At 31.7% G+C, this 26,906-nt stretch overlaps 1 protein-coding gene across 1 annotated transcript in view; it reads left to right on the top strand.

Annotated features, from left to right (window-relative positions):
- Dpyd (dihydropyrimidine dehydrogenase) overlaps positions 1-26,906 on the top strand; it is an 826,486-nt gene that overhangs the window by 159,135 nt on the left and 640,445 nt on the right. The window contains exon 5 of the mRNA XM_010639922.3: positions 10,350-10,437. Coding sequence (XP_010638224.1) covers positions 10,350-10,437 — 88 coding nt within the window. The remainder of the gene's footprint in view (positions 1-10,349; positions 10,438-26,906) is intronic.

The following is a 26,906-nucleotide window of genomic DNA, read 5'->3' as shown; positions in this document are numbered from 1 at the left end:
TATATATATAAAACTACTTTTGTTACTTTTTCTAAAGTGGCTTCATTGACATTAACATACAAAGATTTCAAAATTTGAAAAACTATTTTGCAGTGTATATGTGTAGAACACAAAACAATGATGTTCTTTTTCTATGAAGCCTGAAGAATTCTTGATATAAATCAAAGAGTGTATGACACTACTGAGGAAATAGTCCGGGTGAAATAAGATTATTGTGTAGTAGAAAAGCTATAATAAAAACTGTCAGTACTGTCACCCAGTTTCCTGTAAGGTCTGTAAAGGATCAAATGTGTATTGAGATCATGTAATAGCTCTCTGAAATGTGAAGGGGACCACAATTGTTGTGAGCAAGAATATATTGTTTGGAAAAAACTTGTATATGATTTGTATTTAAAATACAATGGTGTGTTGAACTCCAAAATATACTATGAACCTGGGACCTTTAGAAATGGCTACATACTAACTAAATGCATATGTGGTCATATTCATTTAAGCTTAATTCAAATTAAAATGCTTCATAATATAAGTATTACCTTGACTATGAACACTTACTGAAAGAAAGATCGTATTTATACTTAGATAGCATATTTTACAAAGGAAAACATCCTAATCTGGAGAATAACAATTATGTTGTTACCTCTTACCAGATAGCATCAATAAAAAACAGAAGGGGAGTCTGACATGGATATTGAATATATGGAAGCACTAATAATGTGTAGAGCAAAAATGAACAAGTACCTATTAGTACATGGATTTTCATACTTACCAGGTGTAGCCATGAGATATTTACCTAATAAAGAACATACATCCCTAATAAAAAACAGCTAAGTCTATAGTAAGTTAGACTAGCCATTTTTTTGAAGCATAAGTTTCACAGTGCACTGTGCAATCCAATGTATCATCTTTAATTTTCCAATTTATAGGGAAACAACCTATAATCACTAATTTACTAATATTTAGTTGAGGAATATATTTATATCATACCATTAGATTGGGGACACAGCCAAAATCCTCAAGAAGTATTCCATCCATATAAATAGCGTTTGGTCATTGATAAGTTGGACATATATTTCTATGGTTTTATTTTTGAAGAAAGGCAGTAGCTGAGGAATTTCCCATAAATGTGTATAAACATCTGTATATGTGCCAGTCATTGGCATGGGCTAGTGGTGGCAAAGCTATGGCGTGTGTGCTGCAGCAGGTTGTTTGTATCCCTGAGAGCTCTAAAAGGTTGAACTTCACTGGCATAGGTGCCTCAATGACAGTCTATTCCATGGCTGAATGTATAGTCTGCCTTTTTACTATCTAATAGGCTGATTAGGCAATAGAGTTTCCCCCCTTATTCATTTCCTGCGTTCAGCCATCCCACTTTGTGTGGCAGCGAAAATGTTTATGGTGCACTGGTATCTGCGGTAGGAATTAGGATAACCACATATGCATACTGAACTTGTAGTGTGAAGCTTGAATATTATCATTTCTACGTGACAAATCCAACTTGACCTTTAACTTCCACCACACATATCTCTCAGTAATATCTCTGTCTCCTGAAATGGAAATAACTTCCTTCTTCTGATATGAGCACTTAAAGCTCATATTTGTCAGATGTCTGTTTAATGTATATAAATAACTGTAAGCCATTATATTACAACTCTTTACTAGTCTCTTAAACATTAAAGAAGAGAAATGCATAACTATCAGAACATTTTGAGAGTTATAAACAATAGCCGTTAAATTACTAAAGTAAGTAATGTTTAGTATAACCATAAAATCTTTTAAAAGTATCACAACAAATCTCTAAAGTACGAATTAGTATCACATTTGCATATGAGAAAACTCATGCTCCAAAGAGATTAGGTCATTTGCCTGAAGTCTGAAAACCAGTATAGTGAAGGCAAGTATTAAATAGGCACCAGAATCCATACTCTTTTATTTTAATTTTTTTCAGAATCCATACTTTTAACCTGTATCCTGCAGTTTTAGAGTTAATAAATTTAAATGCTTTGAAGGACCAAAATATTTGAGCACTTCATTATTGTTAGCATGCATGTATGTCTGGGTGCATGCACAAACCCACACGCACTTTCTGTCTTTCTCACTCTCTCTCTCCACATGTATTGTAATATATCAATATATTTTATATATTATATGCATCCATATATATTATATAACACATTGTCCATATATATTATCTGATTTGCTTCTGATGGCTATTTAAGATCACCAGATTTTATCACTAAAACAGTTCTAGGACTGTGGTTTATCATTATTTCATTACAACAACAAGGCAGGGAAAACTACTTACCTTCCTTTGAATCTATTACCTCCTTCTCAATTGCTTTAGATTCTTTCCACTTCAAACATCACTACAGTGGATGAAGAATGGTTTCCTAAACGAATGTAGCTAATAAGACCATCCATCCATCCATCCATCCATCCATAGGTACAGCAGAACTTGTACCTGTAGTAGTCTCTGATTTTCTAAATTAAAGCATTTTTATGGTACATGCAGCTACACAATCAAGTTATACATGATGTTTTAGCATCTAGATAGATGTCTAATGAGCAGAAAAAAATTGGATAAATACTTCTATTTTTGAATTAGTTAAGGTTCTCTAGAGGAACAGAATCCATAAGTGATATGTGCATAATTATAATTATGCAAGGGTTTTATTAAGCAGGCTTATAGGATCAGAAGCAGAAGAGTCTCAAGGGCTCTTTGTGGAATCAGAGGAGGCAGATTCCAAAATGGCTGCCTAGGTATGGGAGAACAGGAGGATTCAGTAGCAGTCAAAGGACTGGAAGCTCTGAAAAGTCACCAGTGAGAGTCTGTGTCAGAAGGCGCAAGAGACTGAACTGCAAAGCTGAAGCGTCTCTGCTAGAAAGTTTAAGGAACTGGAGCCCACCTGCCAAAGGCAATGGCAAAGAATGGAGATCCTCTGGGAAAAATAAAATGACGGACATTTCTGTCCATTTTTACTCTGTCCAAGTTACAAGCCCATCGGTTGGTGCCACCTACATCTTGTATGGGTGTTCCTTCCTCAGTTTCCTGGCATAGATGTCACTCATCTGAAGATATAGCCGGATTTATTAAACTGCTAGGCACTTCTTACTCAGTTGACATATCACAATGGTCACAATTCTGTATTCATTAATTTGGCTTTGCTACTGCATTATCGATATAAAAATACTGGTGAATACTTAATATTAAGTTGTTTCTCATAGCTGTAATATAATCACTTATTGCCCATTCCATTTCAGCTATTCAATTTCTTTTTTTTTTTCTCATTGAGTTTACTGGTACATTTTAGGTATACAATACAGTTACATTCATTATTGGGATCTTATACCTTTACATGACGGGTCTTGGTCAGCCATTAAATTTCTAAGTCACCATCTTACGCTATTTAAGTAAATTTGCAACAGAAGTTGAAAATGGGAACAATTTTCCTTTGTTGCTGCAACCTATATTGGTCTTAATCTCCCCTACAATTCTCAGCAAAATAACCAGTAACATTCATTTGGAAAATAACATAAACCAATTTATAGCAAGTTTAGTCATTGTTATTTAAGTCTTGTTTTATTACATAGTCTTTACGCTTTCAACATCTTAAAGAGTCCTGCTACTTTGAGAAAACTTTAAAGACTTGCCTTATTTCGAGTTTTAAATTTTTTCATGCTTAATTATTTCTTTCTGTGCATATGTTCAAGTTTTTTCCACTAAACCTTTCTGAATTCATTAACATACCCTTTTTCCCTTTATTCTTTTTGTTCTACCTTTGTACACGATTTACTTTCAATTTTCTTTCCATATCCCCTTCCAAAATCTATTTCTAAGGGTGAAAAAGAAACACTGTGAGATTAAGAGCAGCTTTGTTCAGCATTTATGATGGTATTCTTTCTATTTTGTAATAATAGGTCAGTGTTTGTTTAAAGATTTCAATGGTGATATGTACTGTTTCTGTGGACATACTATTTACTTGTAAGATAATATGTACATAAGTTTGTAATTTCTTATTACTATTTTGTACTATATCTAGTTTTTAAAAGAATAAGGTGCTAATAAAATTATCTTTCCAGCACAAATGACTAACCGATAGTTGCTTAAAAATAGTAAACAAGTGAACTTTCTAGTAACAACATTAATTAGAGAAAAATGAAAACTGAAGAATAGAAAGGGTAATGGGTTGAGTTAGAAAAATTTTCCTAAACTCTTGAGAAGGTTTAGGAAAAGTTACCTCTGTTTTCTTAGTAGCAATACCTCTGTGACTATTAAGATTAAATAATCTTTCAAAACTGTGTGATCCCACAAAATCCTACCATTTCATCTTGATTTGAGATGTCTCTTGAAGAAAGAATCAAAATTATCTTTTAGATTATTTTTCTTAAACTAAAATTGGACTAGGAGAGATCGTGTTGTGCTCTAGTTGGATGAGTTCTTATCTGCTTTTCTGCTAGTCTTCATATAGGTCTAACAAGCAAGCACTCGTGTTTAAAAAAATTGAATCAATAAAACACCACCTTTTAAAGTTCTAAGCCATCTTTATATGTGGATGTGATAGTCCTGGTTATAAGGTGCTAAATGTCTTCCTTTAGTTACCATCAGCTGCCATAGCCCTAGTCTTTGGAACATTACTGGATCCTTGGTTTTCACATCATTACAATGGAGATTATAAGTGAAAGCAAAGAACAATTTCTAAGTTAAACATAAATCTTTGTTTAATTCAAAATATGAGCAAAGTGTAAACTATACACTCTTAAGGTATTTGAGAAAACTAATAATCTATTGACAGACTACAGAATCTTTGTAGGAAAGTTCATTATGTTTTAGTTTCAAGGTCAAGATAATTTTCATCAAATGCATTATTTTGGCTATTAGTTTTGTGAATTATGAACAATTGTAAATTTTTCTCTCTTGAGTTGTTTTGAAGCATGTACATGTGAATGGAAATTTCTAGTAGATAAGTAGCTCTGTTTAAAAATTATGTTTGGTATTAGCTTGCACATAAAAATAAAAAATTAAAGCCTTAAAACTGGATATCATAGATGTGGTTTAAAAGGCAGAATGGTGCATGGTATTAAAATTCAGTTACTTTTAATGATGTTGCCATAGCTTCCAGCTCAGCAGAATGTAAAAACTGAGCCAAGATGCATATTGCTGATATTCAAAGTTAGTTCCAAATACCCCTAAGCCAGTAAGACCCTGGTGTGTAATCAGAGAAGCAGCATCAGAAAGTCCATGGAAAGGGCTGTTAATGGAATATTGAGAGAAGCAGAGCTGTAAAAATACCCAGAGAATTATTGGAACCTATGGATAGCTTTGGCCCGATTGTTTACTGGATCAGAACAAGAGATTAGTTTTATCACGTTTTAAAGATACCAGCCATCTCTGTTGAGTCCTTTAATTATGCCACAATCTGGGTACAAGATGTGAATGCTGTGAAACTGAGACACATATCTGACACTTCTGACCTTTATTTCTTGACTTGCAACCCTTACATTCAACCTGTTCCTGAGTTTTCAGCAGTAACATTGCACATTCAGTGAAAGATATTAGCCTATGTTTTTGCCCACACCAGTGTTACAGGGTACAGATCTTTTGTATCTCGGGTAAGTAGATCTTCCAAAAGCTGCCACTAAACATCAAGATCTGAGGAAATATAATATCAATGTTGAGAAAATAGTTTAATTTTTAAGAAATACTAATTTTCCCAGTTCCAATATAAATAGATCGAGGTAGATTATACAGAGTATTATGAAAAGTGCTGGTTGAGTTAACCAAAAATCTAGCAAACCAAGATAATATAAAGTGAATTTCAAGGTTTTCAGCTACATTTGCATGTGTGTTTGTGTGTATTTGCATGTTTCTGAGGAATTAAGTTATTTATGCTTGTGAATTATTACATTATTTAACAAATATAGGTTGCAGTTCCACTTGCTATGGATACTTAAAAGATAAAAGAACCAGGTATCTATTCTCAGATGCATGAAGAATGAAGTGCCACTAACTTCATTAATCACTACAATATTTTTGGTGTTAGTCTATAGAGTAAAACTGTCCTGTCTCGCTGACATATGGGTAGAGAACTCATCTCTCTCTCTCTATTGATGATATTTGATAAATATAATTTGAGTATTCTCTTAAATAGCAGTGCTAATGTTTTCACATATTTTATGGCTGTGTAGAACCATGGAAAGTTAACATTATTGAGAATGCTGCATTTTGTATTTAATGAATTACATTTTATACTATCTACTAAATATAGCAATGTAAAACAATTATCAGTAGTTAACAAATTTAAGATATTTTATTGCTTTTACAGTGATCTAGTATACTCAGTGTAAATGTAGTTACTGGGAGATTAAAATGTTATCCTGTTTATCTGAATTAACTTTTGCCTTTTGCAATGCATTTAAAAGAAAACTGCATTCATATAAGAGAATAACTGGGAAAGGTGAAAGAGGAATTAAATGACTGAAGATAAAAACAAGTGTAATTTAAGTGGTACTTCTAAGGAAAAATGTATGTAAAACTGCGGTTTACAATAATTGTTGACATATTCCCCTAAGTACTGTGTCTGTGATTTTTTTGTGGTATCAATCATTTAAAGCAATTTAGGTAATAACATTCTCACATGCATTTCTGCTATTTTATTTACACCATTTGCCTACATCATTGTAATGCATTACCTTTCTGATTTGGTACAGGAAATGCATGCTGTAATGTCTATTATGGCATGGTCAAAGGATAATTTATTGTCAAATAGAAAAATAGGTCAACAATAATGTCACTTGATGATCAAACTCCCCCAAGTTTAATAAAACATCTCACCAGTCTGCATTCCAGTGCAGTGGTTGATATTTTATTAGGACTACCTGGCTATAGCAGTAGTGTAATTACTGAGCTGTCAGAGTGATAAGTGGGATTAATGGCAGCCTGATGCACTTTAGTCTGCAGAGCGCTTAGAGAATTGCAAGATGGTATTATTATCAGAGTCTGCCCATTCTGGCATATTCATAGCACCAAAGAAAAAAAGAATGCTACAATTCAGGTTTGCGTTGCCCTGCCTCATTAACATCTGACATTTCCAACAGCTGTTATTTGTGAACTAGCTCAATAATAAAAGGAGAATTATTTGGTAAAGAGGCTTAATAACCACAACTAAAAATCCTTACATTGTCAATGCTGTTAAGTGAATCTGTTTGTGTTGAATTTAAGATTTCTTTGTTAGAACAGAAAAATTCACTGAATATTAATTTGTTTCATTTATAACTACTGACATTATAAGTTTATTTTTTAATTACCTTATTATTCAAATTAGGTGTTAGAAAAAAAGAAAAGCAGAAAACTTGTGACTTCATTAGGGATAACCAGAATCTGTATGAGATCTCTTCCTCTCCCTTTCTTTTTTTCTCTCTTTCTCCCTCCCTCTGTCTCTGTGTATCTCTATTCCTGTGTAATGGCAAATATTTTTAAACTCTTCAAATGACTCACTTATAATGAGAAAATATTTAAGACAGTACATTATTTGCTAAATTTTAGTTGTATTGTATTACCGTAAATTAGGATATTCTTCAAACCACTTCTAATGCTCAACATACTGTTCCACATGATGGTAAAATGTAGAAATATCTCCTCATTTCAACATTGAGTATAGAAAAGAGCATGTTATATATTCCTTCTGCATTGCTTTGCAATGTATGCTTTAGGTCATACTTTCAATAAATTATATTTTGAATCATGTACAGTGTTTCAAGAAAAAAATCATAAGTATGAATAGATAGGAATTCAACTAAATGATAGATGTGAATATAACAATGGCATTTACAGAAATAAAAGGAAGAGGTTTAATAACTACATTTCAGAGAGGACAATTGATTATGAAAAGCCTTTGGTACTCATTGTGTAAAATTTAATTTAGAGAGACAGCTAAGGGCACAAACCAGTGAAAAGAGATCAGATTTAAAAACAAGATATTAATTAGGTACTGAGAAATGGGTTCAGACTCCCTTATAAAATAATGACATGGAAACAGGTATTATTTCCTTGAAGAAAATGCATGAAGGTCTTAACACATAGAAGTGGATAGAAAATGAGCCTGTTATTCACCTTTGTCACTGAGTAATTCTGGTTTTATTACATATGTGAAACTTGTATACCTTTAGAATAATTTCTGTCTATAACCATTCGTGGTGAGTCTGACTAAATTCCATTACTTCACTTATCCTGGCAATTCTTCTCTTTCCAAGAACTTTCAGTATTTTTTCTACTCTTCAATCATGCTATTAAAAAGTGACCTTACTCTCTAACTCCAAACCATCATTTGTTCTCCTAACATTCAGTCATACATCAAAGTTCTGTCCAAATATTACTCTTTTCAACAAGCTTTCCAACTCTCCCTCCAGGATTATTTCCCTCTGCTGAGGAAATGCTGCATCTCACCAAAATCTACACTGCTTATATTGCACATTTCCATATTCTTTTGATTTTCCATATTCCTCTGTGAAATGTAGTTATTAAACCTTTTCCTATTATTTCTGTAAATGCCATTGTTATATTCACATCTATCATTTAGTTGAATTCCTATCTATTCATACTTATGATTTTTTTCTTGAAACACTGTACATGATTCAAAATATAATTTATTGAAGTATGACCTAAAGCATACATTGCAAAGCAATGCAGAAGGAATATATAACATGCTGTATTCTATCTTCAATGTTGAAATGAGGTGTGTCTGGACTTTTCCAGACTTCAAGCTCCATGAGAGAACAAGGTAGTATTGTTAGCCACTTTTATATTCTCATATCCTAGGATCTGTCATATAGCAAAATGAATGAGTCTGTTCTCTGTTATCATAGTGAAATGCTTGAGGCTAAGTAATGTGTAAAGAAAATAAATTTGATTAGCTCGCAATTTTGGAGCCTGAAAGTGCAAGTAGCATGTCGCATACTCTGACAAAGACCTTTAATAGGGCATCACAGCAGGAGTGCCTGTGAGAGCTAGAGATTGAATGACAAAGCAGAAGGTCTGGGGAGACTGGGGAGGGACTCAGCTTGCTCTTCTATAACAACTTTTTTGCATGAACCAATCAAGTTCCCACAAGAACTACATGATTTCATTGTGAGAACAGTGTCTTCTGTGACCTAATTACTTCCCATTAGGACCTATGTTTTAAAGATTCCACACCATCATTCTGAGGACTAGGACTCCAACAAACACCTGGTAGATACACTCAAGCCCTAGCACAGGAACTCATTAAATATTTATTAAGTGAGCAATTGAACAAATGCACACATAATGTACAAATAAAGATTGTTCTAACCAGAAGTTTCAGCCCTTCTCACAATGTGGTTCTAAACACATGCCAGAGTTACCTTAGAGGTTCCTTTTCTCAAAGTGCAGATTCTCATACTAGTAAGAGAGTCACCAGACCTCCTTTGTGCATTGTATGACACACATCAATCATCGTATCAAAGATGTCTCCTCAGTGAACTAAAATAGGAAGTGTCTCTGGCTAATTCTTCAGAAAGAAGATTTTATGATAAAATTGAAATGTAAGAACTCCATTTGAATGTCAACATTTGTACAAGTGCAAGGAAGTAGAATTGAGTAGTCACAATAAAGATTTCAATGAATCCCTGCAAACTAAACTAGTTTCCCAAATGAGCAGGTGGGGTTAGAGTCCACTAATCTCTCATTGCCTCGAAATTGGGTGAAGACTGCTATTGGAAAGACCATGTGGCCTTGAGTCCTTTTTCTTTAGTAGAATCAAGGCAGTTAGTGGGGACATATAATTTGATTGTGAAGAGGATGGGTTTGGGCTGTTTTGTGAAGCAACTGCTACAGAACCCAGGGGTTTTATGAATGGAACATAGATTTATAAACAGAAAAATAGAAGGAGGGAGGAAGGGAACAAAAAAGAACACTGAAAGTAGTAAAACAGGAGACTTTATCTTTCCATTTGTATGATGATTGTAGTCACTAAAACATACAAACTATCATAGAGTATTGTGTGCTTTTAGCATTGTCGATATAATGAGGAATCAAAATTATTATAGCAAAGGAGTGAATGATGTGTTTTAGGTATGATCCTCTTAAATTGAAGAGGAGCACTGAGTGGCTAGACAGTTATTACCTAGAGTGGTTCTGTTTCACACATCTCAGGAAGTGTGCAAAAGGTGAAATACAGTTAATAGGTAATTATTTTTTAAAGTTTTATACCTAAAATAGCCTAATTTTATTTATGCTTACTAGACATTAACTCCGAATTAATATAAGATGAAAATATATGTAGAAAATTATGTCATTTACCTTGTAGTAATATTAACACAGATATTTTAAACCCTAGGTGCCTGAAATGTGCAGATGCCCCCTGCCAGAAGAGCTGTCCAACTAATCTAGATATTAAATCATTCATCACAAGTATTGCAAATAAGGTAAATTAAGATATAGCTATGCAAATGAAAATTAGTACCCTGAGCTCGGTTACCATTACCCTGGTTAATGTATAAAGCTTTTCATAATAAATTTGACTAAACATTAAAATATATATATATAGGCATTTGAAAATTGGCACATTTTATTAATTAAGCTCTTCAAACTTTTAATTTATATTTTATAAAAATACATATTGCATTGTTTTGTTTTGTTTTGTTTTTTGAGACAGGGTCTCACTATGTAGTTGAGACTGACCTGGAACTCACTATGTAGCCCAGGCTGGTCTCGAACTCACAGCATCCTCCTGCCTCAGCCTCCTGAGCGCTGGGATTATAGGCATGTGCCATCACATCTAGTTAATATTGAATTTTTCTTAAAATTATTTTATGTTGAAATTTGTTCTTTTTTAACAAGACATTCATTGAGCGTCTTAATGTCACAAAAATGCTTATATATGAGTTATCATTGATGATAAAAACATCACAAATTTGCTGAATATATTGTTTTATAATATTCTTTGCTGTTAAATCTGGCATACTGAGATAATGAAGGAAATGACTTCTTACCTTTATTGAAAGTCAATTTTGTTAACATTTGAAATAATTCTTAGAGACTGGTGCAGTTTTAACTAAAGAAAAGGAAAAGGAAAAGAATAGGCTTTTGTGGACATTAGTAGAATAAAGAGAGCTTTGATATTTAGGGTTTTTTTTTAAATCAGTGGAAGTCTAAGTGCAGATTTCATTCATTAACAGAATAGTTGATTGATTGAATAATTAATAGTAGCTATTGTCTTGTGAAAGCATCAGTGGAAATCCTTGGACAAGTGCCTTAACCATTAAGAAGCACAAGTGAGAAAGTATCTCATAAGGTTGTAGATATTATTTCTTTTTACAAGGTTCAAAATTAATGTTTCAAAACACTGTAAACACTCATGCAATTTGTCCTCAAGTACCAGTTACCTTTTTATATATAAAGATAATTTCTTAATATGTCAATTATTTAAGGAAGAAAGTGGTAGGCAAATTTATATAGATTTAAGATTTCAAACTAATTTATTACTTATGTATATGTGTATGACATTGATCTGCTTGGTAAGATTTATTATGATATGATGTCTGGGTTGAATTTTTAGATGAACTACAGTGCTTACTATGAGCCCAGGGAAAATTATTTCTTTGCTTCCACTGATGAAGAAAATATTGCCATTTGTCTTATAAAATTGTGGTGCAAGCTGAATAATATTTGTATGTGAAAATGTCTAATGTAGGAATTACTTAAATATTTTATTGATGTAGCATATTTATTTCACTGTTCGCTCTATATGGTAAATACTGTACAAGTGATTGCTATTTTGTTGTTGAGGTTATTTATTGAACACCTTATATTTTCCAAATGTAGTGCTGGGGTACCAGGTGAGACCGGGTTCCTGCTGTGGCCATCAGTTTAAGAAGTTCATAACCAAGAGTAAGAATGGGCACATTAAAATACTGATGATTATAACTGAATGTGGCTGTTACTGCAGTGCATGTAATCAAGGAAGAGTTTTTAGTACACAGGAATGTGATCACACATGGGCCCAGGTTAGAGAAATATAATAAATGCAGCATCACCAAAGTAGATCCTAGATTACATGAAAAAGAGAAATGGGCTAGAGACAAGGCATTTAGCTGGGGATTCGCTTGTGAAAATATTTGAGTAGCATACCCAATATTTGAGATTTATTCATCAATGCTTGTGTTTGTTTTATAATTTAGACAAATTTGTTTAAGAGCTTATTAACTACATAGTATCCCAAACATTCATCATCAAAGGACTTTTGTCTTCCTAGCAAAAGCAAATAATTTATGTACAATATATAGAAATTTAAAAAGCGATAATAATCTCATCAGAAAAGAAGTGAAGTAAAATATCCAAATTTGAAGTCTGAAATGATTTGGCTAACACCTGTCAGTTCTGACATCAAGCATGAGAAGGTATGAGAAGGATGACATATCACCTTGGAAGACCATGCTATCCAAATTTTCCCTAACTATTCCAAAATTCAGTAGTTATTGTGGGATTCTGACTAATAGCCACTCCTCTTATTCAAGGTCCTTACAAATTTATAGGGAAAATGACAAAGAATGATTGATGATATTATTTGATTCTTTTTTTATTTTTTTTTTTTGGTACCAGGGATTGAACTCGGGCCCTTGCTCTTGCAAGGTAGGCCACCAAACCACTGAGCTAAATCCCCGGCCCTGGTGATATTATTTGAAAAGACATTATAAAATGTCTAAGCAAGATCAGAATCATCTCTATTTTAGGAAACCCTCTTTCCATTTCATTAATCTGTTCATATTCTTTACTACTTAATGAAGCATTGTGCTTAGGTATTTATTTAAACAAATTTCCATATGAATATAAGATATTTGAAGATATTTAATGAAAATGTAATCTTTTGTCAGGCTTTTAAGAGACTATTGTAAGTAATGTTTTTGTTGAAGAATCACTGTAGCAATCATGAAAGGTCAAAGATTCTTGTTCTTTGAAGCCTGCAGCTTTTTAGGTATTTACTGACTGTATACAATGTAGGCTGTCCCATATTGCTCTGCCAGTGGACCTCAACACAGGAGGGGAATTCTTTCCAGGTTGAGAGGGTAATTGAATCGCCTGGCTCAATGAGCCTTGTGTCTCTTTGAGAAAAGGATGTCACTTGTGTTGTATTGTGTTAGGCTTCTGTGATTCAGTGGAGTTTAGGCCAATACTTCCATTCTTTATTTTCTTACAAACTGGATTACAGCTTTAGTTTCCAAAGGTACACTGAATTCTATTGTACCTCCTCAGTCAGTTTTTCTCTGTTTCATTTGTGCAGGCTGTTGTTTGCAATTGTATCTCTCAATTGGAAGTACATGTTTCAGATTCATCAAACTGTGAATACTGGGCTATATTTCTTGACAGTTTTCCTTTTGAGAAACACTTCTTTATATAAAAATGCACGAGGTCAAACTACAGGTATAGTGGAAAAATGTCTATTTTTAAAATGTTTGATTTTATGACCTTTTATTTTAAACAATAGTGAAATGTTCTCTTTTTAAAACTATCACATTACATTGTGAGTGATTTTTCACTTATATGCATATTTTTGTAGAATGCTGGGTGACTTTTACCTGTAGATAAATTTAAAAATGCATGTTAGAGAAAAGCCACTTATATGACTCAGTGTAAAAAAAAAAAAAAAAGCTCTTCTTTGTAAAAGATCTTTCCTCAAACTGACTGGATATCAGGGAACAACAAAATTTAACAGGTAGAATTTATTGACAGATGCTATTGACAATAATATTTTATTTCTTAAAAACGATGATCTTGATATTTATGTGTCTATGTATAGTTATGTGAATCATGAAAGTGTAACAAAGCAGAAAAGGAGAAGTATGCTCAATAAATTTGGTACATTCTATTTACTTTTCTATTTTAATGACTAGGTGGTTTGTACTCTTGCAAACAGAATGTTAGTCTTTTCTAGACTAGTTTTATAAAAATCATAATTATTATCATATTACTTCTGTGCTCAAAAACTTTACTTGCTCCTGGTGTCTAGAAAATAACGTCCAAATGCAGTCTATTATGTAAGCAGATTGGACCTTCTTTCATTATTATATCAGCATATTAAAGAAGACAAAATGTCAGAAAGTCTATAATGTATCACACAATAATCTTAGATTATAAATATGTTAGATATATAATAGAAAATATATGGTAACATTTTAGTTTTCCTGTGATATACAAGGCCAGTTCTGTCATCTCTGCTACGAGGAAGTGTATAATTTTGAACATCACTATCCATTTCAAGAGTATTGACAGAAACTTATCTCCCAAACATTAGAAGATGCTCAAGAGAACAAGCTTTTTTTAAAAAAATAAATTTTCTTTCTGTTGTGCTCCCCGAGCGTACACAGTCATTACACTGAGAGTCAAATACTCCATTTGGCATAAATCAGTAGCTCTAAACTCATGGGTCAGTGTCTTTACAGATATGCTGCCAGTTTTTGAGTGGGCATTATGAGTGGTAATCCCTGAAGGTTTGTTGTTATTTTTGGCATAGAACAAGGTACTTTAATTCTAATTACTTCTCCTCTATTTCAAAGGAAAAATTTTTCCTATTAATTCCATTTCTTTATTTTTTTATATTTTGGTGCCTGGGATGGAACACAGAACCTTGCACTAGCGAGGCAGGCACTGTCACCACTGAGCTAAATCCCAGGCCCAGTTCCATTTCTTTTAAATGATAAAGAGTATCATTAATGCTTCATTTAGTGAGAGTTGAATTAGCTTTGTTGATTTCACATTTTTTTCTTCATTTTTAAAAATCTTGAAATTTTCATGTGGAATTAGTCACAATTTATTGGAATACTATCTATCTATCTATCTATCTATCTATCTATCTATCTCTATCTATCTATCTATCTATCTATCTATCTATCTATCTATCCTGGCAATTGAACTCAGGACATTGAGCTTGCACGGTACTACTGATCTAAGTCCCTGTCCCTGACTGGAATACCTTAAACTTTTATTCACAAAGACTATGTGATCACCAAACTGTTTTTGATTTTGAATCTGTTCTCAATTTTATTTTTCTGCCTTTGAGAAATATTTTCATTGTGTTAAGTTCAGGGTTGGCAGTTATTTTCTTTTTACCTCCCAGAAGATACCATTTTAGTGTCTTTTGAATTCTGTCTTCCACTCTTGTGGTTGAAATTCTCATTTGTGGGAAGTGTCATTGAAAGGTGGCTGTTTTAAAGATCTTTTTATTGCAGATACTCAACAATTTTATACTAACTTGTCTAAGTGTATTTTTAAAAATTTATCCCACTTAGTTTTCATTGGAATTTTAAATGTGTAGGTTGATGTCTTCATAATCTGGGGGGATTTTTCATTGTCTCTTGTCTTTGTGGAACTCTTATTGGATATATTTTGTACTTTCTTAGTTCTTCATGACTCCTAGCTTCTCTTTCAAACAGTCATTTATTTATTTGGGGGATTATATTTAAGGTAATATCCTTCATTTTTATTTTAAAATAGTAGTAATAAATTCTTCACCAATATACAATATTGTTAATATGGTCCATTGAATTTTAAGCAATGATTACATTTTACATTTTTAATGTTTTTTATATTTGTTTCTGATCTATCAGTGTTTGAACTATTTTTTCAAGTTATTACTTCATAAAACATATACATGTATTTCTATATATACTCATGAATTCTAATATCCAAAGTATCTATAAGCTTAATTGTACCACCTGTGCTATTTCCTGGTTCCATTAGTAGTGCTCTTTGTCCTCCTACGTGTAACTTCTCCCCTGTCCTCCCACCTCTGTTCATTTTCTTTGAAGCTGTATTGGTAGATATTCTGTGAAGACTGGCAAAGGCATGTTTCTTTAGAAAGGATTTAAATTTTTGTTTCTGTCAGGCAATAGCTTTACCATCAGTTTTCTGGAAACACTTTTAACTAAATTACTTGCCTGATGTTTTTTTCAAGTCACATAGGTTCTGAGAATTAACCAAAACATAGACTGGAGGAATGGTTTATTATGAATTTCCTAAGGAGAGTATTTTTTTCTTTGTTTAGTTCCAAAATAAAATAAGTATGTTTCTCTACAATTTCAGTAAGAGGAAAATAGGACTAATTTTATCTTTGTGATGATAGGCATACACAGTGCTTGCTTTCTTGTGGTGTTTTATATTAGACTCAGAATTTGGGTGAGCCTTTCTTCTATACCCTATGTTCTAAGTGTGATAAAAATGGAAGTGTATGTTTGCTTGGTTTAACAAATTGGTTTGAAATAATGCCGGCTATTTCTCTGTCCTATTTACAGCCTTCGAAATTTCAGTCCTTGCACATGCCTATTCAAGGATTCATTCAAGAAGACTTAAAAACTTAAAAATCTATAATTTAAGCTTTTTAATTTGAAGCGTCATAGTAAATAGCTAATTCTTAATAAACATGGAATAGTGTATTAATACTTAAGAATTAGTCAGAAGTCTACTTTAATTTTTAGAAAATCAATTTTTTAGTAGGAGACTATTGGAATAGGAATCGGAAAGGTGAATGGCCAAAAGAAACTCAAAAAAGACAAAAAGGGGGCCTGCACTTAGCTCATTGTTTCCGTGCCTGCCTGGCAAGTGCAAGATTCTGAATTCATTCCCCAGTACCTGCCCCCCAAAAGACAAAAAGGTTTACCATGTCAGGTAATAGTATTTATTTATATAAAACTGGTATTTACATTTTTCTGAGATGGATGGAAATTCAAAAATAGAACCAAGGGAATAGAAGTAAATATTACAAAATGGAGATAACATTACAGTTTAGTGAAAAATGAAAGGCTTGTTAATAATTTTGACTTTTAAAAGCTTTTATCAAATCTTTTAAGATACATACCAGGTTTACTAAAGTAAATATTAAAAATGTAAGGATAATATTGAGACCTAGAAGGTATAAATAATTAAGAACAAAATTTACTATAGACACTTTAGAGATTGAGGGAGGGATCAAATAGGGAAATAAAAAGAATTAAGATGTGTTATATACATGTGTCAACTCCCCATATTGAATATAATTATTATGTACTGCAAACATATCCTAATAAAAGTGTAAAAAATCAAATGGGTTAAAACATACTTAAAGCTCTCCCAACCATTAAAGTTTATGATTAGATATCTACTGTTATTCTGACAGGCTTTTTACTTATTTGCTGTTTTTCTCCAAAAGCTTTTAGTATTCTCCCTGTGGAATTTCTGGGGCTTTGTCTGATGTGTTCTGAAGAGTTTTTTTTTTTTTTTTTTTTTTTTTTTTTTTTTTTTCCTGATCATGGCTGCTGGGGCTCTAAAAGAAACAACTGTCAGCCCAAACTTCTCTATCCTACAAAAGTATACTTCAAATTTGATGGAGTCATAAAACTTTTCCATGAAAATGAAATGCTGAAGAAATTCATGGCACTAAATCAACACTGCAGAATATATTTAAGGAAATCCTACAGGGAAACTCAGTAGGCCACCAGCACCAGTGAGCCCAATGAAAGTGTATATCTTACAGGAAGAATAAACAAAAGGAAAAAATACAGGGGTAAGTCCTGGAACAATAAGACAATGGCAAGATCCATTAAATGTTTTATAATAATATTTCTAAATGTTAATTGAGAAAAGAAATGAACTGGCCAATTGGATCAAATAACAAATTTCAACCACCTGTTTCCTACAAGAGACATAATTCATCCAAAAAGAAATACATACAATGAAAGTGTAAAGATAGAAAACAACACTTTGTGGAATAGGAGCCTGAATAAAGCAGGAGTCAGTCATTTTTAAAGTGATCTTCAAGCCAAAACTGATCAAAAGAGAAACAGGTCACTAAATACTAGTAAGGGGAACAAGTCAATAGGTAAAAGATAACAAATTTAAGTATATAATAGGCACTGAACAACAGTGCACTCAATATTATAAAAAGTACTACTGGACATAAATGGTCATGTAAACATGAATATATCCATAATGAGGGACTTCAATATACTACTTGCAGAAATAGACAAAAATTAGCAAAGATGTACCATGGCATTGTACAGAAATGGACAGCCATATTGGTCTAGAAATGTTAATTTATTTTTTTTCCATGTGTACAGGGGTAACACATCATACTAAATATGTAAGGTCATATCTACGTGGGTTTGATGACAGAAACTAATAAAGTATTCTCTAAATAATGAAAAAAAGAATAAGATAAGACTATAAGAGCAAGAAGCAATTTAAATATGTTCGGGGACCATTTTCATCTCCAGAATTAAGGATTATTTTAATGTTACATCATTGCCTTTTCTCTTTTACTTTCCTTTTTAGTTTTATTTTAGGATTCCCTATTTTTAATGTTCATACAGAGATTTCTTTAACTGAAATACCGAATAGTTTCTTTGGTGCGAAAACTATAATAGTACACAGGATCCTAATGAGATAATTAATAATGTGAAATAGGAAGTAAAGGGCTAAAGGTGTAAGGAATGTGGGAAGGGTGGGGAAAAGGTAATAAGGGAGAGGAAAAAAATATGAGTAGGAGCAGTAGGAGGGGAGGAGGGGAGGAGGGGGTGAAGGGAGGGCAGGGACAAGGGGAAAAATGAGAATCAAGACCTATTATGTAAAGGTACAGAATCCCAATGATGAATATAACTGTATTGTATACCTAGACTGTACCAATAAACTCAATTAATTAAAAAAAAGATGTAGTAGCATTTAACCTTTCCATCAAACAAATAAATTTAACATATCTCTAGAATGTTTCATTCAATATCAAAATATACATTTTTCTCTGTAAATATTACTTTCTTTAAAGTTTCCTTAAAGCATGTTTAAATATAAAAGAATTGAAATAACCTCCTGTATACTATCAGTTTATAGCAAAATGAAAGTAGAAATTAAAGCAAAGTAAACCACGGAAACTATGAAAACACTCGACGTTGAAATATATGCTTGAATAATAAATAGGCCAAGAAATTGAAAAGTTCCCAGAATCAAGCAACATTGGACTCACAACATACATAAACATATGGAACACAATGAAAAAAAGCATAAGAGCGAAGGTTACAGCCTTGAATGTTCACATTAGAAAAATAAAGTGATCCTAGTTTAGTAAGTTCATGATGAACCTCGAGGACCTGGAAAAACAAGAACAATCCAAATCCAAAGCTTGTAGCAGGCAAAAAATTATGAAGATCAGAGTAGAAATTAATTTAATTCAAACTAAAATAATGATAAAATGATCAGTGAATCATAGTTTGTTCTTTGAAAGGGTAAACAAGATTGATAAATCCTTAGCCAAATTTATCTACCAAAGAAAGGAAAAAGAAGACTTAAGAATACAATTAGAAATGAAAGGGTGAAATCACAGTAGGCACTGCTGAAAACCAGAAGATTATTAAAACTTTGAAAATATTCAAATAGATTGGAGAATCTAGATGAAACATAAATTCATAGACACACATGAATTTCCAAAACAGAACGAAGAAAATATAGAAACTATCAACAGGCAATGAACTAGAGGCAGTAATAAAAACCCTACCACCTAAGAAAAGCCCAGGATCTGAAAACTTCTGGAAAGCACCAGTGCTAATATTTGTACTTTTCTTCTATGAAATAGAAGATAGAATTGAAGTTAGAATGGGAGCTAGAATTACTCTAACAGCAAAAGTAGACAAAGATTCAACAAAAAAAGAAAGGAATGCTGCCAAGCTCATTCCTGGGAGCTAGCATTATCCATATAACAAAAGTGGACAAGGACTGAAAAAAACAAGAAAACTAGAGGACAATTTCCCTAATGCGTATAGATTTCTGAAAAACCTCAATAAGATACTTGCAAACCGAATAAAACAAATAATTAAAAAGATGATAGATCATGACCAAGTTGGTTTCATCCCATGGATACAAGAGTGGTTCAACATATACCAATAAATGTAGTCTATTGTACATAAATAGAAATAAGGAGGACAAGTCAAATATCATTACAATAGATGAATAAAAAGCCTTTGACAAATGCTAACATCTATTCATGATAGAAATACTTTATCTTAAATAATAAAAACTGTTTTTGATAAACTCACTGCTGATATCACACTAAATTGGCGGAAAAAAACATTTCCCCCCAAGTTAGGAACAAGTGGTGAGTGTCCACTCTCATCACTTCCATTCAATATAATACTTGTGACTTTGGCCAGAGCAATCAGACAAGAGAAAAAAAAGAGTTTTGAATAGGAAATAAAAATTGAAATTATACTTGTCTGTAGCTGAAATGACCCTTCATATAAACAATCAAAAACTTCCTCTAGAAGATTCTTAAAACTAATAAATTTAGCAAAGTGGCAGGATGCACAAACACAAAGCAAAAACAAAAATCAGTAGTATTCTCCTACACCAACAGTGAACTCACTAACAAATAAATCAGAAAAATAACACAATTCACAGTAGCTTCAAAAAAATTTAAATACCTAGGAATTAACTTTAAAAAGGGAACTGAAAACCTCTGTAGTGCAAACTGTAGTGCTGTAAAAAAAGAGATTAAAGAGCATATTACAAAATGTAAAGACATCCTTTTTTGTATAATGAGAGCTGATATTGTCAAAAGAACCTTATTACCAAAATTAATAAGTAGATTTCATGCAGTTCCAATAAAAATACTGTCAGTGTCTTTGACAGAAGTAGAAAAAATCTAAAATTCAAGTGGACCCAAAGGGAACTCTATCAATGCCAACAAAGCCACAGAAGTAAAGCTGGAGTATTGCAATACCAGAGTGCAAATTATACTGCAAAGCTACAATAGTAAAAACAGAATGGTGTTGGCATATAAACATACATGATGACCAAGAAAATAGAATAGAAGATTTAGAAAAAACTCCAAGTACCTTCAGCCATACGATTTTTGACAAAAGGGCCAATAACATATGTTGGGGGAAAAAATAATAAATGGTGTGTGGAAAACTGATTACCCTGTGCAGAAGAATGGATATAATTATATGTCTCTCACACTGTACTAAAATCAAAAGAAAACACATCCATAAACACAGAAACATTGAATGTGCTGAAAAGAAAACTCTTGAAATTTTGGAAGGCATAGTCATAGGGAAAGACTTCCTGAACACAGCCCTAACCATGCAAGATAAAATATCATGATTCAATAGTAGTATTTTAATTAAAGTAAAAAAACTTCAGCACAGCCAAGGAAACAAGCAATATAGTAAAGATGCAACCTACAGAATGAGAAATAAAAGTTGCCAGTTATTCTTGACCCAGGACCAATATCTAGAATACACAAAGAATAAAAAAATAGCCCCTCAAATAAAATACACAACCAAAAACTGTGAATTGAAATGAATAAACACTTCTCAGAAGAAATACAGGTGGCCAATGCATACCTGAAAAAAATAGTGTTCAGGTTCTTTGGACATTAGAGAATGCAAATAAAATCAATACAGATTCCATCTTACTCCAGTGAAAATGGCTATTATCAAGGATTCAAAACAATTACAGCAGCAACAACAACAACTGTGAGGTTTTGGGCAGAAAGGAACACTCGTACATTCTTAGTAGAAATATAAACTAGTAAAACCTCTATAAAAATCAGTACAATGATTCTTCAAAAAAAAAATTTTTTTTTGAGTCAGCAGTACCTCTTCTGGGTATCTTCTTCCAGAAGTTAAAGTCATCATATTACAATGATGAATGCATACTTGTGTTTATTGTAGCATAAATCATAATCAGCTAAATTATGGAAGTTGCCTATGTGCCATCAACTGATGAATGGATAAGAAAAAATGTAATTTTTAAACTACACAAACACACACACATACACACACACTGGATTATTACTTTGCCATTAAACAAGGATATGTTTGAATCATTTATATGAAAATAAATGTACCTTGAGATGGTAATACTAAGTGAACTAAATCAGACATAGAAGGTTAAATATTACATGGTTTCTCTATAATGAGTGACCCAAAATATAAATAGCTTAGATCAAAACAAAAGAAAGATGATGGGAAGCAGGTAGACTCTCAGAAACGGGTAGGGAAACTGAGGAAAGAATGGTAAGGAGGGTGGAGGCAGGGGCAAAAGGAGCATAGATGATCAAGATGTGATGTGTTTATGTACTCATTCTCCAGGATGAATAGAATTAGTATGCATACATATTTACTAATAAAAAGTAAAACATTTTAAAAATAAAAACCATACTTGAACCAAACTGAAAAAAGTATTCACCATGTTTGTTTCAGAACATTTGTTAACATCTCTGCTAATTAGAGTGACTGAACATTTCTATGAGAAAGAAACTTCAGTTCAGGCATGTCTAAGCCTTATAAATATGGAAGAAATAATGCAAATGATTAATAACCATTCTAAAGCTGTCCTAGTTCTGTATTAGTCAGAAATGTAAATCAAAAGATAAGACACCAGTTTTCTCTCATCAGATTTTTAGGATTAGATAGTTCAACAGCATACTATTTATCAGGAGAGAAAAAAAAAGAGCTTTTATACAATAGATATATACTTGAAAATTACCTAAAATTAAAATTACCTAAAATTGAAAATTATCTAAAACTATGATCCTGCCAGTAGTAACTATTCTGCTTAAAGAAATAGAAATAACTTCCACGTAGTAAGTGTTGGAACAATGATATTATTTGAGGAATTATAGTCTTTTGGGAAGTAGCAAACAGTTGGTGATAATTTGAATGTCAGGTGGGTTATGAGACTTTTCTTAAAATTGCATTATTTACTGATTAGATGTGTTTTCCTAAGAAAAGGGGCAAGATGCATTGTAGTATGAATGTCATGATGCTATTTCTATTAATAATTTCATACCCTCTATGAACTAGTGATGGCACAGGAAAATTAATTTAATCTCAGTTTCTTCAGTTGATTGAGGTAGGACTAAGGTGAAATGAAAATATTAAGGTTTTCCTTATAAATACTCATTATATTACCTCTTACAATGAACAAATATGGATTAAAAATCAAAAGTGAAAGATAATTAAACAGACAGCTTTCAGAGTATCATGTGCTCTGTCATGTATTATATTTTTATTTTTGTATGAACAGTGAAAGAAAGATCTAATTTGTTTTTTCTAGCAGAAAATAGTTCCAAATATGTTTGTCTCATATTTCTCCACTATAGTCAAGTCACACTTTTTTCATCTACTTAATTTCATAATTATTTATATGTATTTCAAATTCTCTATTTGTCTCCTCTCTTTATATGTGAGAAGACCAAGCCATTTAAATTACTAGGCTGTGTAAAATATTTTATAATTGACCACAACCATCCTCCTGCAACATTAATTTTCAGAAAGTCCTACCTTTTCTTTACATTGAAAACTAACTTCCCAAACTGAAAACAAACTTTACAAAATAATAATTGAGCACTACCTTTAAACAATAATAAAATATAATTTTTGTTGCAAATTTATGCACACTATGCTGCATTCATTCGTCAGTTAATATAACTCCTAACGGAATTTTCCAGAATCCAGTCTTTAATTTTAATAATAACATCCTAGTTTGGAATCTGGTAAATCATAGGGTACTAAATTTACTAGTAGTAGAGAGAACTGAGATATTGTTTTTTTAAATGTCTTATCTTAATGTGTTATGCTGAGTGAGATCAATGTAACGTTGCCTATTAAATCATTCATGTTATGTAAAATGTACCTTGTTTTGTTTTGTAATATATGGTATCCCCTTGAGATCTTAAAAGGTTGTACTTTTTATTTTTAATTACAGTTGATACGTAGTTACTGCTTTTCTTTGAATTTGCCTCAATAGGTGAGTTTTTACATTTGAAATGACTTGTAAAATTTAAAGTAAATGTTAATCGAATGTAAGGTACATATTTGAAGCAATATGAAATCTGAAAGTGATTGTCAATATAAATGAGAAAGTTTTCATTTTATATACTAATCCAGTTTTATATGAAGCAAGTAGCAGCCCATATGTTGTAACTGTGTATATATAGACAAATTTAAATGAATGCTTTTGAAATATTTTTTAAAAATTTAAGTCATTCTTCAGACAGTCTACTGATATACATATATGTAAAGATAAATAAATTACACTCGATTCACATTTTTTCACAATAGCAAGACAAATATATATAAACATGTAAGATGCTACTTAGGGTTTTTATATTAATAAGTAAAACTCAATGTGACAGAATCCAGAAAAAAAGGTATTTTAATCTAACTACTCATCTCATTGGTAAAAAATAAATCAGAAACTGAGCAAGACTAAATAATTTCTTCCAGATAGCACAGGTGTTTAATACTGTAACAGTATTTTCAGAATTCTCCTGTACTTCTGTCTCTTTCACAGCACATAATCTATATGGATAAAGCATCTATGTTGTGAGTCAGTATTAAAATATTAAGGGTTAAATAAATAATACAATTGCTATCCTGACAAAAATTTGTAAGTGCTATTTATACTTGGATTGTTGGGTAAAATGTGTAAGATACTTCATGCAAAGGAGGTTTGGATTTAATTTTTGGAGACTATTTTGATAAATCAAAGAAGTTAAAGTAAATTATAGCAATCAATACTAAGCATATTTTTGAGAGTAAGAATAGGTTTAAATCAATGCATTTGGAATAGGGATGGTTTTTGAGAAAATTATTTGTACCCACAATATATTAGAATGCCACACTATAGTACATATCATAGCACTGTTGATTAAGAAATCTCTCATCTTCTTGGCAATAAAAAGCAAATCCTATGAAATACTCTGATTTTGGCATAAAATAAAATCATAGTGTGAAGTTGCAGTCTAGCTCTAATGGCATAAATAACAATGTATATGTTACATATAATTATTACAAATTATCATATGTATGCACTTGGAATAGAAAGTTTTTGAAATATCTTTGTTCCCACTGAATCTCATGTGTGTATACATGATTTAATGTGTATATACACTATGTGTATGTATGCATGATGTTCACTAACAGTCACTGAATATGCTGTTTTAAATCTTGAAGATAGAGTATTGGAGCAAACTTTTACTTTCAGAATGTAATTTTGCTCTTATATGTTTTTGAGATCATACCAATATTAATTTGAATCTTTATATTTTAACAGACAATTTTTAAACAAATAAAAAAAAACCTCCAGTTTTTCTCTTTGTTGTCAAACTTCACTAATCAGTTCTTTTAAATTAAATCAGAGAGAGTAACTGTCAGATATTTGAGTAGGCAGCAGAATGTGTTAGGCAGATATTTTTGTGTGTGTGTTTCATCTTTCACAGAGAGGAAATGTATGAAGTATCATAGTATGATACATGCAGTTATTCAACTTTTGGTTCAAAGTCATAGAAACTAATGCACTTTTTGTATATAGAGGATATGTGTGTCAGTTCTAAGAACAAGAATCAGACTTAAGCCACAATTCTGGTTAGCATTGTGAAATTGTAAAATTTAATGAATTAAAATGAAAAGTAATCCCTGTGAAAATTATATTTGTAGCATAATAATTAGAAAAACTTTTCAACATTTTAATTATATGAATGGATGATTCTGTCAATAATATTATTTACCCTTTCAGTATTTTCTCAAGTTACAACATTCTCATTTGTTTGCAGGTTTTAAAATATTTATGAATGATACTTCTAGAATTTTACCATTATTCTTTCCTTAGTTTCAGTGATCATTGCTCTTACATCTTTGTTTCTACATTTATATTGGTGTTTAGATATAGAAAGCCATCCTGTCTTCTTGAAGTAAATTATTAATTATCACACTTGAAGTAAATTTTGAATTATGACATTTATTTCACAGAACCCTGGCATACATAAAATAATCTTGAATCCTATTGTTTCTTTTTCATTTCTTAATCCATTGGGAGTGAAAATATATGCCTCTAATTTTCTCATAAAATCTACTGTACTTTTTATTATTTTCACAATTGATGGTCATTATTTTCTTTAATTGGTCATTAAAAACTTCATTCTTTTTGCATTTATTGAGTTTATTGAGTACTAAAAGATAAATTGTAATCAATGATGTTTCTAGAATTATATCTGCTTTCAGGCAAGGAGTATAGAATGGAGATGAATCTTGATCTTAAATTAAAATACTTAATAAACAGCACATATCAGAAAAATATAAACCACCATAAATATAAATTTACAAATATATAGATTAAATGGTTAGAAATAAAAAAAATCTAGCTTCATGGTAGGATAATGAAAAGTGGCTGAAATCCTTATAAAGCATTTGAAAAGATGTTCTTTGACTAACAATAATATAGTATGAGAAGATTGATTTGGGTATAGACATAAGTTTATGTTTAAGTAAAATAGTCTAGTGGCAACAATACTAATTCTTCAAGAATATATAGTGTTTATCAAAAGATCTCTCATTCATTAGATAATTAATGAAATTAATGCATGCATGCACATGCTAAGTTGTTTTCACTAACTCATGGGAAAATTATAAGTTCTCAAGATGATTAAATACAGAAATAGTACAGAATATTAAAGAAATACAAGGAAGAACTTTTTTCTTTGCGTGCTCTATATAATGTAATATGTCCAATTTACATAAGTCCTGTAATCTTTTATTTTCACTTAGTAAATTATTTTTCCTTACTTTGCAGTATTTTTAAACTTTCTGTCATCGTTCTATTCCCTGACATGAGTTTAATAACTATTAAAATCTTAAGCATAGATTTAATATTTTCAGAAAACTTTAGTGAGAAAAAAGCTGAAGGGGGTTCAAGTGGTTACTTAAATCCACTAAATTTATTCTAGCCTGCATATTGAACTCAGAATTACATATGCACCAAGCTGTTAAAAATACTGTACATAATATAAAATGACTAATGTAGAAGAAAATCTAATCTACATTTTGCAAGTGGTAAAACTAATGCTTAAAAATACATTTTTTTTAATCATGTT

Source organism: Fukomys damarensis, unplaced genomic scaffold (assembly GCF_012274545.1).
Source record: "Fukomys damarensis isolate Sample0158 unplaced genomic scaffold, DMR_v1.0_HiC HiC_scaffold_33, whole genome shotgun sequence".
Classification (NCBI taxonomy): Eukaryota; Metazoa; Chordata; class Mammalia; order Rodentia; family Bathyergidae; genus Fukomys; species Fukomys damarensis.
This window is presented reverse-complemented; position numbering and strand designations above follow the sequence as displayed.